The sequence below is a fragment of the Helobdella robusta genome (genome assembly GCF_000326865.2).
Source record: "Helobdella robusta unplaced genomic scaffold HELROscaffold_4, whole genome shotgun sequence".
In the NCBI taxonomy this organism is placed as follows: domain Eukaryota; kingdom Metazoa; phylum Annelida; class Clitellata; order Rhynchobdellida; family Glossiphoniidae; genus Helobdella; species Helobdella robusta.
The window spans coordinates 5271764-5289829 of NW_008704902.1; the positions used below are offsets into that span (position 1 = coordinate 5271764).

Consider the following 18066-nt stretch of genomic DNA (forward strand, 5'->3'; position numbering starts at 1 on the left):
TAGTAAAAACAAGCCCGATAGAAACTATTTCAAAAAGACCTTTAAAAGTAGAACAGCATTGGTCTGGTCTTTGTCTATCCAGTCAGGAAGTTTCAACTGTACGCTATCAAGAGAGCCAGAACTTGTCAAGCCAATGTATGCATCCCATTCCTGCAATCATTATTTATTCCACATATCAATTTTTTACTTTTGAAATATAAGATTTTATTTTAGTTATTATATTGATCTTTTATTTATTCATTCAAATAGTGCGACATAAAAATATAGCTAGTTAACGTGAAAATTAAACAGGAGCAACGACGGAAACTTAGAATAAAATAAAAACACCTCTTTCGAAATGGAATCAGTTTGTATGTTGTTAATGAGGTGCATAGCGAACACAAGACAATCCTTTTTAAACAAAGATCGCGAGTAGTACGTATAGACGTAGTACTGTAATGATTTTATGAGGCGGATTCTATATTCACTGCTGTCTTTTGATGTGGCCGTCTGATAGAATTTTAGTTTATAAAAGTTAGTTTATTATAAAAAATCATTTACATTTTTTGAAAAAATTTATTGTTGTTTGTTTACGGTGAAGTTAGTTTTATGATCATGAAATAATTACCTTCTCCAACTTGAATAATTTGTTGAACAGCTTCACAAATGATTCCAAACTGAACTGGTACATGTTGTTTATTAGGTGCAAATCATGTATGGCGAAGTACATCTTACTACCAGCATCCGCTAGTGGCAGGAAGCTGTTCCTTTCCTGTTTTGTTGAGAAATCATTTGCTAGGGCATTATAACTGAAAACCAAAATAGAAGATAAAGTCACCAAAAAAGAATGAAAAAAAATGAAACAAGATTAAACCATGAGCAACCTCATCAAGTGATGTTTGCAGCTGAAGTGACTCATCCAGTGATTGACTAATGATTCCACTATTTTGTTTCGTTTGATTCAAAGAGTCTAACAATTCTTTGTTTTCTAATATGTCTCCTTTGGCGTTACCTAACTCCTTTTGGAACAATTATAACAAAAAATACAAGTTAACACACGCATAAATACAAACATTTTTTATTCATAGAGTAAACTTGAAGTAAAGAATCCTCTAGATCAGTAAGTTGTTTCTTCATGTTCTCTTCGTTGCTCAGCAGTTCTGTCTTGCGAGATTCCAATTCTGGCTTCTCGTTCATGAGTGTCGTGGCCAGCAACTGTAAAGATGATTAGACGTCCGCTTGTTTCATTCATCTTCATGGTCATCATCGTCATCATCATCATGATCATCATAAATTACATTATTTTATCATCAATAATCATTATCGTTGCCTTCTACATTTAAAAAGTAATTAATCTTGTAAGTAATATGTTAACAGTTTTACATTAGTCAGAGTAGCGTAAAGAATATAAAAAAAAGTAAATTATTTTGTCACAAACAAGTTGCAATGTAGATTAAAAAAGTGATGTCATTATGATTATAATTTGCTTTTAAAATTCTAAAATATATAAACTGCACAAGTTGTTTTAGCAACATAAGCTCCGATTGACTATTAAATATAAAAAGTTGAATTCAAATTCATGAAACCTCAAAAGTTACATTCATCAACCACCGACATTTTATAACGACATTTTAAACAAATCTCACAATAACGAACAACTGATTCAACTCATCTCAGAAAAAATACCTGACTGGTGAGACCTGACTTGGTGATAGTGAAGTTGATGATGGTCAGCAGGGAGAGAATGTGAGATGGGAGAGGGGGAGATGGATTTCGTGTGGACAAGAACAAAGTGAATTTGTCATCGTAATCAATCATTTTATCACCTACTTGTATGATCTTTCGCGATCCTGACGAGTTTTTCAACGATTTCAATAGAAATTTAATTAACTAGCGTAAATTATTTTAGTTTAAATGGAGAACACCTAAAAATTCTAATAATTTTTTCGATCAGTAAACTGAAGATATCATCGTCCGAAATAAAATTCGAGATATCCTTTTGATCTAATCGTTATCATCGTCACAATCGTCAGCACAAAAATTTTATTACGTCAAAATTTAAAACAAATACTGAATTTCACTTCAACATTTTAAACCGCTCCGAATTCTAACTACAGCAAACGAATTTGAAAAAATTATCATTAAAAGCTTCAAACTCTCAAAAGAACTAATGTGAACGACCAATAACAATTATCATTTAAATTAATTAAAATTTTTGATGTTTGTATAATTTGAAATGAAGCCATCCAACCTTGATGCACAATATCTCGCCTTAGCAACGGAACGAGTGCAGCTTCAACAACATCCACGTCCATTATTATCAACGTTTTCCCGAATTTGACCGCCAATTCAACTTGGTTGAATAAATTTGAGTCCTGTCCAAAAATTCAGCAGTAAAATGCAGATTCAGTTACGTGGGTTGATACTAAACACTTAATAATGTCATAACAGACGAAATTTTTAGAAAAGAAAAAATTTTGACATTGTTAAGACGTAGTTTCATTATTATTCCACAAAAATTTCATCTGAGTTATTTTATTTTAGATAAATTAAAATGCCGCTTGATACGAAAAATCGACGAAATGTTGAACAGGAGAAAAAACAAGTGTCCATACACAGAAATTTCAGTCACTAGAGATAGAAATAGCAACGAGACTCAGAACGAAACGACTGAATAACTTTTAAAGTACCTGAGCATTGATCGCCTCAACATTGTTGTTCTTGTAGTGGTTTCTGATCCAGTTTGTGGATCGGAAGGATGGGTCGATGATCATCGGAGTCTGTGTGCTCTGTGTGTTACAACAAATCAGTTAGTTGAGGTAAAGGCAAGCTTCAAATAGATATTAAACATTTCAATAAAAATATACACACTCAAACAATTAAAAATCGGTTATTAAATTTTATAATAAACAACATTTGCTTGTAATGATTTTAAATATAAATAAACCAATGTAAAAAAAATAAATGACATCAAAACTAAAGAAAATAAGCAAGTAAAGAACTGATGCTGGTGAGCTGACATTTTGAATAGCAACGGCATTCTCCAGGCTCAGGCCATCCGATGGTAAGCCTTCAACCTTCCACAACAATTGATCATTCTCTGAACTCAAAAATCTGCAAGTGCCAACATTGTTGGAAATGGATTTTAATTATTTCATGGTGGTATATATCGCATGAAAATCACATGACCATCGGGTAATTATATTTTCCATTGTCAATCGAAATTGAGCACTGAATGCATACAATTTTGAAAGTAGGTACCACAAAACATAATTTGGCCTTTTAAAATTTCGGCATGTGCTTTGCAATGAAAAAAAAACCGCATTAAACCAAACATTAAAAGTTTCTAACCTGATATTGTCAAAGTTTGACAAGGATAAATTTTTGAACCACTGTTGTTTCATTTGCAGTCTCACGTTTTCGGGAGCTGATGAGAGATAAATAATGAATGCAGAGGAGTACAACGCCTTCTCGTTCAATTCATTCAACTCCGTCTCCAACTCTTTTATCTGACAATAAAAAATAGAAAACAATGAAATAACAATCGCAATAACAAAAAATGAACGGCAAAATGTTATTTAAAATGCATTTAAAATACTAAGCCTTCGTTATTATTATTGTTAGTAGTAGTAGTGGTAGTAGTAATAATAATAACAACAAATAAAAATAATGAACCAAGCAAATTATGAAAATGGTTTTCAGCGACATACCTGAGCAGTCCATCTTTTGAACTCCTCGCTGAGTTTGGTAACAAGAGTTTCCGCACTGCTGATAATTTCTTGCGATTTGTCCAACTTAATTTTGAGTTGAGCATTTTCGTTTGTGATTCGTTCAAACTTCTGCCTCAATTCATTTACTCTTTCATCGACGCGTTGCAAACCATCTCCAAGTTTCTTCATTTTATTTCCAACAGAACTCATGTTTCTGAAACAATTTTAAATAAAACTCGCATCTTATATATCGATTGCAATCAGCACTACATTCACCATAAATTGTCAACTAATAAACGACACATCCGGCGAGTCACCGACTTTTGTAATTCATTTTGTTCCCTTTCGAGTGGTTGAATTTTCTCTAGAATGGCAGCGTACTTGGTGTTGGCTGTGACCCAGGAAGCGAGGGGAGCAGCTGCCTCTGATGCTCGCTTAGCATTCTGTTGAAAAAAACTAAGTTTATTTATTAAAAAAAATTGAAACAATTCTGTGTACTTTTATATCGAATGAATTTCCATTTTTCTTGAGTAGGTTTTCAATTGATTTCCTAGTTTCTGGCGTTATTTTGCGAGCATCAAAGTTTTGTATTTCCTCCTTCACTCCTCTCTTCGCTAGAAAACTTTTGGTTAGAATAAATTTTTCAAAAATATACATATATATATATATATATATATATATATATATATATATATATATATATATAAAAGAAAAGAAAAAGAAAAAACGAAAAGAAAGACGACTGCAGCAGAAGAATTTAATTTTGACAAAACTGGGTGAACCTTTTCATGGCAAGCCACGACGTATCGGGATTCCCCATGATGATCATAACCCCTTCCAAAATATCTCTAATAGTATCAGGTGGGGCCCTCAAAGCTCTTATTTCTCCCAAAGTTTCTGTTCTGATGTTACCCACTGCTGACTTGGCTTCTTGGACGATTGGTTCAATTTCTGACAACTCTGCTTCGATCAATTTTTTACGTTTTTCGAGTTTTTCTCCTTCCTTGACGGCCTCCTTCTGGAGATCTTCCATCTCTATTTTTCTGTTGCCTGCATTCTTATGAATTATAAAGTAAGGACCGCGTTAGCTAGAACGTCAATCTCAACTGACATAAACGATAACGACAAAATCGTAGTTTATCGTATTGCGATAAATGTGAAGTTGAATTGTTATAAAAGCTGGCAGCCCGGCTAACCGATAACGTGCTGGTGATTTCAGACATTGAGTTGTCAGCTTCCTTTTGTTTTTCCGCAAGTACTTTATGTTGTTCGTCTGCTTCTCTTTTCAACGAATCCACATGATTTTTGGCTTCTTGTAGCTTAGACAAGCCTTTCTGAAACAATTAATTCTATATTACTAATTGTTTAAATACAATATATATTTGCGACCGTTATATAAGATACAAGTTATTTTCAACGCATTACGCATCAAACAGAAGCATGCAAATCTTTTAGAATAAAGGACAAACATCTGATATTGAAAATATATATAAATTTACAATTTTTATGTTGAACTACAAAATGAAAAAAAAAACCCGGCTGGAACCAAAAAATGAACGCAACCTGTAGTCGTTGTAGTCTCTCAATGATTGTTTTCTTCTTGCTCTGGTACAAGTTACTAAACGTCTTTAACAGGGTGACAAACTTTCTTGGACAATGATCTAATATGACGCTGGATGAAGACGACGACGAAGAAGAGGCGTCCAGGACGGAACGATGAATCTCGTAAAAATGTTTAAAAAACTTTCTACTCAACTTGTGCTCTTTGCTCATTTCTTCAACGCCGCTTTCCGTATCGGCTTCCTTTCTGCCTTTGACTTTTTTGTCCTTAGTTTCTTGATTGACTTCCTTCAAAGCATGCATCACCAGTTGCTGAGATAGCTGCAAGTTTAAATAATCAATCCAAGCTATTAATCAGCCAACCGAGGAAACATTCGTTAAGTCATTCAGTCGATTGTTTGGAGAAAAATTAGCTCATAAGAATTACGATTGGAAATAAAAATCTTTTTTTAAATAAATTTAATGATTTTCTTTTGTAAATATGACCAGTATAAAATTAAAAGAACACATAAAAATTATTAGAAGCATTATGAACTAAAAAATAAATAGATGACAAAAATAATAAATATTAAGTGAACGTGAACTACAGATGAATGAACGAACGAACGAACGAATGAATGACTAATGAATAAATGCATGAGACCTCCTTAGCGCACTCTTCATTCCACATATCCATCCAGATAAAGTTGGATAGCTTCATGATAGAAGGATTGTTCTTGCATGTTGTTACAAACGATTCATCCGACCAATCCATCAACAAACAGATGTGCAAATTCTGTTTCAACTCTGTCACGACAATTTGTTACTCATGGATAAGTTATTACCAACAAATGTTCACAGTCCATTTTTTATTTGCTTTACATCCAATTAGTTTTATTAGTAACAACGCTTTCAAAAAAGTTAGAAATATATAAAAGTAATGAAATTTTTATTAGATAAAAAGAATTTAGTCAAAAACTGTTCTTTAATAGCGTATAATTTTAGAATTAATCATACAATTAAACGGCTAAAAAACACTTGAACATATTTCTTAACGGCTTTCGGTGTAAAAATGAAAAAAAACTATAATGGGAAAAGGCAGAAAAAACTAACTGGCGAAGAGATATTGGAGAGGATTTCCTTGAAATCCTTCGGAGGAACACTGATCACGAACATTTGCAACAACTGTTTCCAGCTCTTCAGGACTGTACAAATTGGAAACTTCACCTTCTGATATCATGCCGTTAATTAATTGATAAAATTGCGCTTCTGTCATTTGGTAATCTTCCAGTAAAAAGATCACTTCACGATTTTCTATGACCGCCGTCTGAACAATCTGACGTTTGAAAGATACAAGTTAATACTTCAAAAAATTATATTATTGATATAAATGATATAAATTTCGTTTTTCAAATGTACCAACTTTCAGAGTTTTTACAAAATTTAATGGAAAAAAAGCTCAGCAATAACTAACATTTTTCAAATCTGATTTGAACTGTTTCATTCCGTAAGATCGAGTGATTTTTGGACTGAAGAGATCCAGTTGATGCATGTAGGCCATCAACTTAATGCAAGTCTTGCGACCAACCCCACTCTGACCACACATCACCATGGACTCGCCTGCACTCGATAGCACTCGATCAACTTTTGAGATCACTTTTAAGAAATCGGGAAAGAAAACAATGGTTTCTTCGCCATATTCCTTCTCTGTATAACGAATTATTAAAATCATTTGTTTGAAAAAAAATTACCTAATCGACTATGATGATTTAAAATTATTTATTAAATCAAATTTCGAGCAAATTCAAAAAATAATTTGTAAAAATTAAACGTTCAAATGTTCAACTAGAAAAATTTAGAAACCGTATTTAGCGAGAACTTTTTCAAGAAGCAATTTGTAATCAATTAGGCTCATTTTATGAAGATGTTTGGTTTTCTTAATGACAGAGCTGTCAGACACGTATAATACGTATACATCTTCATCTGTATTATAAACATTTTATATCAACAGTGGAAAAAAAGTTTATTAACAAAGCCTCATCTTCAACAATTTAATTACAACATGCAACCATAAACTATCACAAATGGCTATTTAAACAAATAAAAGGTAAATTACAAAATAAAATTCATTTAAGAAAAATTTATTGCTGATAATTTTTTTAAAAATTATCTTTTCTACAATTAGAGTACAGCTTTCTCTGTTCATGTAAGCAAAGGTATTGAAGTTTTTTCTCCAAAAAACGCATTCGCGAATGACAAGCTAATTTAACGTCTCGAAAATTGTAAAACTGCACTAATAAAACCTGCCTGTTAGAATATAATTTTGCACCACAATTTATTTGATAACTTATGCTTCTAATTAATCTTTTATATACATTTTCAAACAAATGACATCTCGCAATAGTAATATAGTGCGTGTTAACTGCTCAAGAACTGCAACTTTTAACAGGGAATTGAACGAGCATGTTCAAATGGAAGTCGGCACGAGTTGTTGTATATACATAAAATGAGCTGAATTTTATTATTTTGACACGCAATTAAACACAATAAACATTTAAGGAGAGTGTGCGCTACTTGTTTTGATATTAGAAAAATAAGAGATACCCAACTGATGAGAGTTGTGTCCTTCGAATATTTATAATAGATTTTTTCATTAATTTTTTTCAACAATTTTATTTTATTTGTAAATTTGAAAAAACACATTTTTTGGAGCAATTAAAATTTTCAATTTATAAAAACAAACCAAAATTTCCAGCTTCAATTCTCCCTGACCAAGTGTTGTGGATGATTGTCTTGAGCATTTCATCAAACAACCTTCTTGACTTACTACCAACTAATTTTTCTCTGAATAAGCAGTGTGCTTCGTATGACCAGATTTGGATCAAATGATTGGAAGAGTTATGCGTTGACAGTTCGTTCAGGTCATACCTGGGCCAACATGAATTTTTGTCAAATTGAAACGTATTAATCAAATGAATTTAAACGTGTAATTCATAACTGACGTAAAAACTACGTGATGGTTGTGTGAACAGTTATAATTTTTCAAAACTCATAGTTAAATTTGAAATTACTCATACATACAATTTTAATTTTGATATTATGTGGTTTTATTTGAAAACCTTATATTATGAGCCTATATTTCAACAGAGTTTTACAAGAAAAAATATCATGATAAAAGACCTAGAAAAAGACTCTGTCCAGTCTGTGAGATGTTTCAACGTGAAGACATAGTGACTGTGGTCGTTGGCATTAAAATTTCTCTTGAGCTCATCATATAAGGCAATCATCGACCTGCTCAACATATCCACATTTGATATCTTTCCCCAAAACTGATGTTTAGACAGACTTGGATGAAGAACGGAAAGCAGACGATTTGTGTAAATGTATTCCAGCTCGTTCGTATTGGGACAGCTGAATTTTTGTTGTTATAACTGGTCAGTTATTTTACCAAACTAATCAATAAAAAAATAATGAAAATAAACTGTTAAAATTTCTTCAAATTTTGTTAGTAGCATACAAACCTAATGGAACAAACAGGCAGAAGTGACGTGAACCGAGAAGAAATGTTTGACAAATCTGATGCACCGATGGTCATACTGGCGATTATTTGAAGGCCATCAAAACTTATCATTTCCATTGTCGAGTCATAAAATCCACCGTATGTCAAAATCTTTATAAAAAATACAATAAAATTTACAATTACAAAAATGAAATATCAATACTTAAAAGAATAAAAAGATTCTACCCGCTGTTTCAAACAAAAAAATCTAAGTAGAACGTACTCGGTATTAAACGTTAGAAAAAAAGCTTCATGGATGATCATGTAGAGAATAGTTGAAAGAGAACCTGCTGCAGAAAGGCAAGGAAAGAACTTGTTCCCCACTTATCCACGTGGGGGTAATCCACATCTTTCAGCAGGAGCACCAACTTCTCGCAAGTTTTGGGTTTGTACTTGCGACCACTGCTTGTGTTGACAATGGAACACAACTGATTCAACTTGTGAATGATGTGTTCTGGCAGTGTGTGTGACGTGCAGTTGATGACTGCAAGCTCCGTTGATGATGTTTGGCACTCGGTCACCAAACAATGCTCCAACAAAGTTCTATCAAAATCAATTAGGAATGGATTTGAATAATTAAAAAATTAATAACAAGTTAAAAATACCATAGTTCTTATTAAAATTTCAAAATTTTCTAAAATGAAGTTTATTATTTATCAGACAAAGAGACACTCACTAGACAACAATATGTTCACTCCATACAAGTAATTATATTTTAACATATGTACACATTGTAACTAGTTGGCGAATTAGCTGAAATGCTACAAGTGCCATATTTTGCGTTGTTGCTATTGCACAATAACCTGCTTCTCTCCGAAGCTGAAAGACTATTGCGTGGACAATGGTATGGCGAATAAAGCCTTCAAGGCATAAAAGTTTAACATAAAGAACTCAACAAATTAGTGAAAATTGTAACGCATGCATGTAATGTATAAATTAATGATAACCTCTTCCCGGACCCCTCAGGTCCCAGCAAAATAAATGGCTCGTGTCGATCAGATAACAAGTAAGACCTGAAGGCATTTATAGATCTCTCTGTTTCTGGATTCATGACTATTTGACCAGAAAGTTGATTGCCAGATTCCTCGAGACCACAAATAAAAACACATTTCAAATTTAATGATAGCTGTTCGAATTTTTTTTACTGAAAACAAATTTAAAGCTAACAAAATTTAGTCAAAATGTTTAGTCAAACATTTTTACGAAATAAAAAAAAAATCAATTAACACGACAAACTTCTTTAGCATATTTAACGAGGGATCCTGATTTAGCATCGTACTTGAAATTGAGGATATCATTGGTATCCGGCGGATATTCGCCAGTTATGGAAAATATCTGTTTGGGATGAACTATGTTATCAAGAACCTACACGTTAATTCTAAACTTTATATATTATTTCAAATGCAATTTCTTCTTAACTCATTATAACCATGACCATTATCATTATGATAAGTGCAATAATAATCACCATTATAATCATCATAAGTTTCTCGCCGAACATTCTAATCATCTAACAAATTCATTATCGTTGACAGGCATTATATAGCTACATAACTACAAACACAACTTCGTTCTAATTATTTTTAATAACTGAGCCAACGTAAACATATTTATTTAATCATTATGAATCACTTAACCACGTTTTCACATTATAACATTTGTTATTTACCGTTTTCTAGTTAATCATAATTCAAATTAAATTACATACAAAATAAGCCATCAAGAATCTTCTGAAATATTAAAAGTTGGTCTGAAGTTTTGAGGTTCTCGTATACAACAGATAATAATTGAAAACCATCATGAAATCATTAGATTGTCAATGACACTTATATCATCGTATTTTTCTTCAATTATCGCTAGGTCTGAATCTACGTGTCTTAAACTTAATCCTTCTAAATTTAAATTAATTTGTTTTAATAAATCTAAACACTCTATTACTATTCCTTCTATTATATTACTTGATTCTAAAACGCTTGATGTTTCTCACAAGTTTCGTAGTCTAGGTTTTATCTTTGATTCTAATATGTCTCTTTCTTCTCAGATTAATAGTGTTGCTAGAAGTTCTTGCTTTCATCTACGTAGAATAAAAAACTTTTGCCTTTTCTTGACGATCCTACTCTTCTCCTTCTTGTTACTTCGTTAGTCTTATCTAGGATTGATTATTGTAACTCGCTCTACTATGGTCTTCCTGATTCTACACTCTATTCTTTAAGTAAAGCTTTTAACTCTGCTGCTCGTCTAGTTGCTCGTGCCCCTTTCTTTTCTAATATATCTCCATATCTTGTTCTCTTGCACTGGCTACATAACAAATATAGATTAATTTTTGAAACTTGCACATTTATGTATAATTCTTAATCTAAATTATTTCCTAAGTACTTATCAAATATATTAATTGAGCCTAAACTCCCGGTTTACTATCGTCTTCTTGTTCTCATTTCTTCTTAACTCGTGTTAAACACTCTTGCTAAATCTGCATTTGCTTCTCCTGGCACTTTTCTCTGGAACTCTCTACCTCCTTCTCTGATTACTTCTCCATCAATTACAAAGTTCAGAGCGGATCTCAAGACCCATCTGTTTGCATAATTCATTGAGAAGCGCTGTTAAATATCGCGGAAGTAGCGCTTTATAAACAAATTGATTGATTGATTGATTGATTGATTGATTGATTGATTGATTGATTGATTGATTGATTGATTGATTGATTGATAGATTGTCAACAACACTTATATCATCGTACGGATATTACAAACCTCAGAAGCGAATTTTTTCTTGCACTCATCCGTCAGGTTGCCGCTGAGTCCCGTGAAGAGCTTCGCGATCATGTGCTGCACGCTCTCCACATCTCCATCCAACATCTTCAGTCCATTACACGCTGTGCTTATCAGGCTTTGATTCAAATAAAAATCGCCCTGTGATTCAAGAATGTTCAACGAACTAAACTGTTTGTACAATATTAATTTACAACAAATCACGATTCAATAAAATAATAATTACTCATCAATATTGGTATAATAGATAGATGGGTTTATTTCATTTACTAGTGAAGCTTCTACAATGGTTACGTACAAAACGCTCTTAACTGTTTACTAAATAAAAAAAATGATATCCCTTAAAAAGCAATTATTAATACGTAAAAAATACATTTTATTTTCTACATATTTATATTTTCTACATATTTATTTATTATATAGCATATATTTTGAAAATAAAAGAAATACATTTAATAGGGGTGCTAGTTGTTCTGAACTTTACTTGAATTCGCCGCTTATAAAGAAAAATAAAATCGGTTGTTGAAGGCAACAGTTTCAGAAAATGCATCACATATCTTATAACAATGACAAATTTTCCATAACACCTCATTGAAGAAGCGAGTTAATTACGAGGAGTCAGTACGGTTTGGGAAGAAATATATGTTTGAAACGATAGATTAGAAATATGATGATCTTGATTAACTAATTAAGCTAACTAACTCGTTGAGCTAACAAATTACATTTGTTTAAATTAAAAACATTCCCATTATAATCACTTCTCTTTTAATCCAGTTGAGACACTTGAGGTAATAAGTCTGGACCCACTCCTTCACAGCATCGCCATCTGGGCGATTCCTCAGCCACTTTGATGCAACGGCTTCCATGCCTATGTCACCCTCGCTGACCAGTTGAAGTAATGAGCGAATGAAAATTGTGAAGCGTGTGAACGATAGTTAAGAAATAATATTTAGATAATTAAATAGATTGACAACGGGTTGTAAAAATAGATCAAAAATCAAATAAGCACGCATACCTTAAAAATATCATTCCCATCCTAGAAACAGTAGCAGGAGAAGCAAATCTCAAGTCATGAGTTTCAAACACAAAATTGACATCATTGCCAAACTGGATTCTCTCTCCAGATGGCAACGTGAGCAGATGATTGTCGTCCAAAACGGAGTTAAGTGATTCAATCCACTCCGGATCGATGTCGCCATCACACACTATCCAGGATGAAGTGTTTTTCGATTCCTTTATGACTTGTCTGGAAAAATTCGTCAGCACTCCGTCTACCCATTCCCGCGTATCGCTATCAATTTGACCGAGTAGCTAGTGATTAAGATCGATACGATAGTTTTTAACGAAATAAAAATATTTGCTGATATTTACGGTACAATTACAATGGAACATGACTGGAGCAGTTTCAATAAAATACGGATACTATCTGAAAAATTCAATCAACCCAGATAAAAATACCTAAAGAATAAAATTATGTAAAAGCGTATCATAAAATATTTTCACATGAAACCTATAGACCTGAGACTTAGGCATAGCTTTGGGATTCAAAACGTGCAGTTTAATTTGGAGACCCATTTTCATGAGGGCCCCCCTCAAGTTCCTCCACAGGGTCGACTTGCCTGACCTGCTGGGCCCAACAATCAAAATGCCCATGCGTTGCTTCAACTGCTCATACAGCTCTATGGATTTCACTATCTAAAAATGTATCAAAGAACATAAAAAATCATTTAAACAAGAACATAACAAATTCAAATTTATCGATATCAATGAGCTTAAAATTTGCTATAAATCGAAACCTTTTAGACGACAAAAATAAATTTTCAGAAAATTACGTTTTAATGCAGAATTTCTTTAAAAAAAAATTTCAAAAAAATTTAATCATTTAAACAAGAACATAACAAATTCAAATTTATTGATATCAATAAGCTTAAAATTTGCTATAAATCGAAACCTTTTAGACGACAAAAATAAATTTTCAGCAAATTACGTTTTAATGCAGAATTTCTTCAAAAAAAAATTTCAAAAAAATTTCCAAATTAAAAAAGTGACGTTTGAACCTGCGATTTGATGACGTCATATTGATTTTCCTCATACACCTCCTTCAGCATCTTTTCCAACTCTTCATTCTGCACATCTTTAAAGTCAACGTTAAGGAAGACATCCTTGATGAGCAGTTGGAACTGCAGACGATCAGACGAAGTCAATTTGGAAAGTGTGTTCATCTGCAGAGCTTGGATGACCAGCTGAGACTCCAGCCCTTCTTCTGAAATGTCTTTTTCTTAAATATCAGTAAGGTTATCAATAATTTATTTCAAAAACAAAATTGGCAAATTAAGTTTAGTGAGACGTTATGCTAAGATAACAAAAACACCATTAGCCAACGAAAATAACGGTAAGGTCGGTTTCACCCAAAATTGTTGAACCTAAATCCAAGTGATTGAGAAGAAATATAAATCTTGTCACTCAGAAAATACAGTTAAACGAAGGCATGTAGAAATAATGCGTAAAAATAGGAGAAATGCTGAAAGGCTTACTAACAATAAGAGGCAGTTGAAAAATGGAAAACACAACATTTGAATACGAATAATTTAAAATTTCCTAAACAGTAACAAATAATTGTGAATCAAAATTTTTTTATAATCTCGTTTAAAAAATTAGAATCTGACAGACGCAAAAACTGTTACAGCATCAAGGAATAGTATAAAATGATTACGAAAAAAAAATAAATAACGGAGAAAAAACTTTTAAGCTTGAAATTTATGGAAAATAAAGTAATGGTTTAAAAAGGCAAATAAATAAAATAATTTATTAATGGACTAGTTAATGACTCGTCAAAATATCAAAATTTCAGATAAAAATATGAAAAACATAAGAATAAGCAATTAGATAACACTCGGTTACATAACGGCAAGAAGGATCAAATTTATCAAGATTTAAATCTTCGAATCTGCGATGCAGTCACATAAAATAAAACGTGGTTAAACAAACCCTTTTCTTCATTTGATTTAATTTGCGATTGTCTCAACAGTGAGCCGGAACTCTTGAGAACACTTTTAATTGACCTCAAGCCCCAGTCATAATGCTGCTGTTGAGTCAAGAGTTTCCTGCAAGAGCAAAAATTACTCAACTAGCTACAGAATGAATGACTTGAAATTAACTATGCAAATAATAATTTTGTTCTGCTGCTTTACAATCCGTCAGTTTGTGCGAGTTCGCAATCAAGATATCAAACACAATCTATTAGTTAGGTATAATGTTTAAACGAATTAAAAAGTCAAATCAATCTGGAATTAATTCAATTCTCAAACATAAAAACCTGCTCAAATCAAAAACAGCAACCAGCTTCTTTCCAATAGCTTTTCCGTTTTTGAAGCCTTCCGAGTATAAAATGACTTCTGCAATCAGTTCATTGTCCGGTTGAGACATAGACACTGGTCTGAAAATGTGACAATCAATATTGATGTTTCACTTCACTCGAATTAAATGTAGCAACCAAAATTTGAAAGGAAAGGCATTTATATAAGAGAACGAAACGCTTTTGTTATAAATCTACCTTTGGTCGTCCCCAATACACATGAAATGCAATAAGCAAACGGAAAAATTGAAAAAGGAACCTGAAAAGTTGCTTCAAGTTGTCAGGCAACTTTTGTCTGCCTCCGTAGCCTTTCCCCGCGGGGTTCATTGTTATGAAGATGCCAGAGTTCAAGTTAACTTTCACCTTTTCGTTATGTTATAAATTATACAAATATGCCAAAGATATATCAGGTTTGTATTGAATTATACCAATGGGATGCCAGAACTATTACCTATCCCCAAGGCATTGACCAACACTGAAACAAATGCACGTACGCATGTACTTACATCTATCAATAATTATCTTTGATGGTTTGATTTTTATTTATGACGTTGCTTGTATAATCAGTTTTTAATTTGGAGAGTGCTTGTGAGAACATGTTTAACGGGTGCTTTAAAATTTTTTAATTGGCTTTGAATTGATTTTTGATTTTGTTTATGTAGAGCTTAAATTCCGAGTTTAGATACTACAGACCTATGACTCAATACTTAATACAATGCTCTATATGGAACGATGAATGAAACATAAGATTAATTAATATTAACTGTCCTCACTGTTTTGTCAAGTAGTTGAAGAGTGCTTGCTTGATTCTTGATGGCATTCTGTATAACTTGTATCTGCATTGATACTGCGGACAAAACCGCTTCGTCGAGTCTGTTGAATTCGTCAAAACATCCCCAGGCGCCGCACTGAACCAAACCGATGAATATCCGACCCATTGATTTCACATCTATGCCCTGTTTTATAATTATAGATTTTTATTATAATATTTTTTGAATTCAGGTTTTAAAACTGGAGTGTTTGTTCACTGAACAGTCTTCATTACTTTTTATCATTGTGCAACGTATACCATAAAACTACAACCATTAACATTTTATCTACCAAACTGAAAAACTATGAAAAAATTACTATGAAAAAATAAATTAAAATTAAAAATTTAATAATTGAAATTAAATATTTATTTTATATTTATCCAAAATCTTCAAAATTTTTATGAATACTATAGAAGAAAACTGACAAACCTCATCGCAGTTGAAAACAAGAACCTGCCTTCCAAACAATCCTCCCAACGCCTTCACCGATTCCGTCTTCCCAGTTCCAGCTGGTCCATATGGGTTGCCGCCCAATCCATAAGAAAGTGCTAACGACAACAACAACAACAATTATGTACAACAATGCGTAATAAATTGAAATAAATTTTTTATCATAAGCATAACAGCTTGAGTTATATAAACATGAAAAAATTATGATTTTAATTTGTAAATAAAGTAATTTGTATATTTAAACACCATTTTTGGCAAATAATAATAGATTGCCTGATCTAAATAATGATATTGCTGAAAGATAATACCCCGCAGTCACATCACAATGATAACTTGAGACGCCCGTTCTTAAACCTTTCAGTCAGTTAAAATTAAAACGCATAAAAGCAGTTAAAAAGAATTCAAATAGAAATATTAAAATTAACTGTTAACAAAAAATTATTCAACAATAAAATGCCTAACCTTGAGTAAGAGTGAGATAGCATTTATCAGTGAGTGGTGTGTGCACAAGTTTTGGAGCATTGCCCTGATATTCATAAGTATAATCAAACGTGTGTCTCATCTCTGGATCGCCCATCTTTATCTTACACGTCTGCTCGTTCGTGTTGTAAAATCTTCAAAATAAATTTATTCAGAAATTGTCAGAATCATCAGATTATAAGATAACAAGTCAAGTTACGATGGAAAAAATTCAAATGTGACGATTTTACACGTCTGCTCGTTCGTGTTGTAAAATCTTCAAAATAAATTTATTCAGAAATTGTCAGAATCATCAGAATATAAGATAACAAGTCAAGTTACGAAGGAAAAAAAATTCAAATGTGACGATTTTTCTACAATTTTGCATTGAAATAATGTTAGCTATCATCTTTAAACTTAAAAAATTGATTTGCATTTAATTCATTTGCAAAGCCTTTGTCTATTGAATATGTAGATAGATATTTTACAGCTGAGATCTTTATGTTCAAAAATCTGAGAAATTTACAAAAAGCTGGTACAAATTAATATGTAAGTTCACCAGCTAACGACATCCAACTAACCTGAGTTGTTTCTGCCAGAACCAATCCTGTACGTACTTGACCCCTCTGCTCTCCAGCATGTCCACGACCTCGATGTGGTGGATTGTATCAAAAATCAAGTCCTTCAGCTTCAAACCCACCGACTCTTTTATCAATTGAAATTTTTGATTGGATGGAAATTAACAAAAATTACCATAAGAAAATTGTTAAAATTAATAATATTTAAAAAATGTAACTAGCTCAAAATGACCACAATATTATAATTTTAAGAGAAGACAAAATTACTATTTCCGCTTTTGTCGTTTTTCAAATCAGCATTGACAGATGTGTAGTAGTTGAGTTGTTGTTTCAGTTCGTCGTGCAAGCCGTGCAGGTCCTGCTTGGAGATGGCATTCTCACACTTCTGCGTGAAGACTATGCAGCCGGTCACACACAGGACCTACGTTTAAATGTCAGTCTTTCAAATCAATGCGATTAGTCGACAGAACTTTTCGTATGCTGATAGTTAGAATTCACGCATTCAAGACAATTTTACAGACAGCTTTATTATTTGCGTTAGAATAGACAAAATTTTCATAGTTTAATAATTTGCAACAGAACAAAAAACTGATTTCTGACACAAAGATTGCTTGAATTTTAAATTTAAACGTTGAAAAATTATGATGCACAAAATAATGCAGAAATCAAATTCTTCTTTTGTAATCTTTGGTCTCATTTTAATGATTGTTCTCTCAACTTTAATTTTTTTATGCGAATAAAAAAAATTTGTTATTCGTCTGTTAAGCTAACCAAATAAATTTAAAAAAGGCATGCTTTTAATTTAAATTTAATTTATTCATTCAAACAAAACTAAATTCGGTTCGGAGACTAAATAA

The 18066-nt window shown here is 32.3% G+C and overlaps 1 protein-coding gene across 1 annotated transcript in view; it reads right to left on the bottom strand.

Moving 5' to 3' along the window:
• Positions 1 to 18066, bottom strand: part of HELRODRAFT_66985 (hypothetical protein) — a gene marked incomplete at both ends in the record, with an annotated part of 39529 nt that overhangs the window by 9572 nt on the left and 11891 nt on the right. The window contains 39 exons of the mRNA XM_009024262.1: positions 40 to 150; positions 328 to 489; positions 608 to 751; positions 864 to 998; positions 1075 to 1194; positions 1666 to 1829; positions 2231 to 2354; positions 2670 to 2768; positions 3000 to 3093; positions 3331 to 3488; positions 3690 to 3903; positions 4011 to 4132; positions 4188 to 4311; positions 4472 to 4746; positions 4886 to 5023; positions 5253 to 5516; positions 5872 to 6035; positions 6342 to 6564; positions 6703 to 6935; positions 7092 to 7211; positions 7972 to 8156; positions 8409 to 8639; positions 8750 to 8898; positions 9075 to 9330; positions 9735 to 9913; positions 10042 to 10122; positions 11538 to 11696; positions 12314 to 12437; positions 12571 to 12866; positions 13074 to 13250; positions 13613 to 13812; positions 14544 to 14659; positions 14872 to 14991; positions 15170 to 15273; positions 15684 to 15866; positions 16152 to 16270; positions 16635 to 16786; positions 17213 to 17334; positions 17469 to 17630. Coding sequence (XP_009022510.1) covers positions 40 to 150; positions 328 to 489; positions 608 to 751; positions 864 to 998; positions 1075 to 1194; positions 1666 to 1829; positions 2231 to 2354; positions 2670 to 2768; positions 3000 to 3093; positions 3331 to 3488; positions 3690 to 3903; positions 4011 to 4132; positions 4188 to 4311; positions 4472 to 4746; positions 4886 to 5023; positions 5253 to 5516; positions 5872 to 6035; positions 6342 to 6564; positions 6703 to 6935; positions 7092 to 7211; positions 7972 to 8156; positions 8409 to 8639; positions 8750 to 8898; positions 9075 to 9330; positions 9735 to 9913; positions 10042 to 10122; positions 11538 to 11696; positions 12314 to 12437; positions 12571 to 12866; positions 13074 to 13250; positions 13613 to 13812; positions 14544 to 14659; positions 14872 to 14991; positions 15170 to 15273; positions 15684 to 15866; positions 16152 to 16270; positions 16635 to 16786; positions 17213 to 17334; positions 17469 to 17630 — 6303 coding nt within the window. The remainder of the gene's footprint in view (positions 1 to 39; positions 151 to 327; positions 490 to 607; positions 752 to 863; positions 999 to 1074; positions 1195 to 1665; positions 1830 to 2230; positions 2355 to 2669; positions 2769 to 2999; positions 3094 to 3330; positions 3489 to 3689; positions 3904 to 4010; positions 4133 to 4187; positions 4312 to 4471; positions 4747 to 4885; positions 5024 to 5252; positions 5517 to 5871; positions 6036 to 6341; positions 6565 to 6702; positions 6936 to 7091; positions 7212 to 7971; positions 8157 to 8408; positions 8640 to 8749; positions 8899 to 9074; positions 9331 to 9734; positions 9914 to 10041; positions 10123 to 11537; positions 11697 to 12313; positions 12438 to 12570; positions 12867 to 13073; positions 13251 to 13612; positions 13813 to 14543; positions 14660 to 14871; positions 14992 to 15169; positions 15274 to 15683; positions 15867 to 16151; positions 16271 to 16634; positions 16787 to 17212; positions 17335 to 17468; positions 17631 to 18066) is intronic.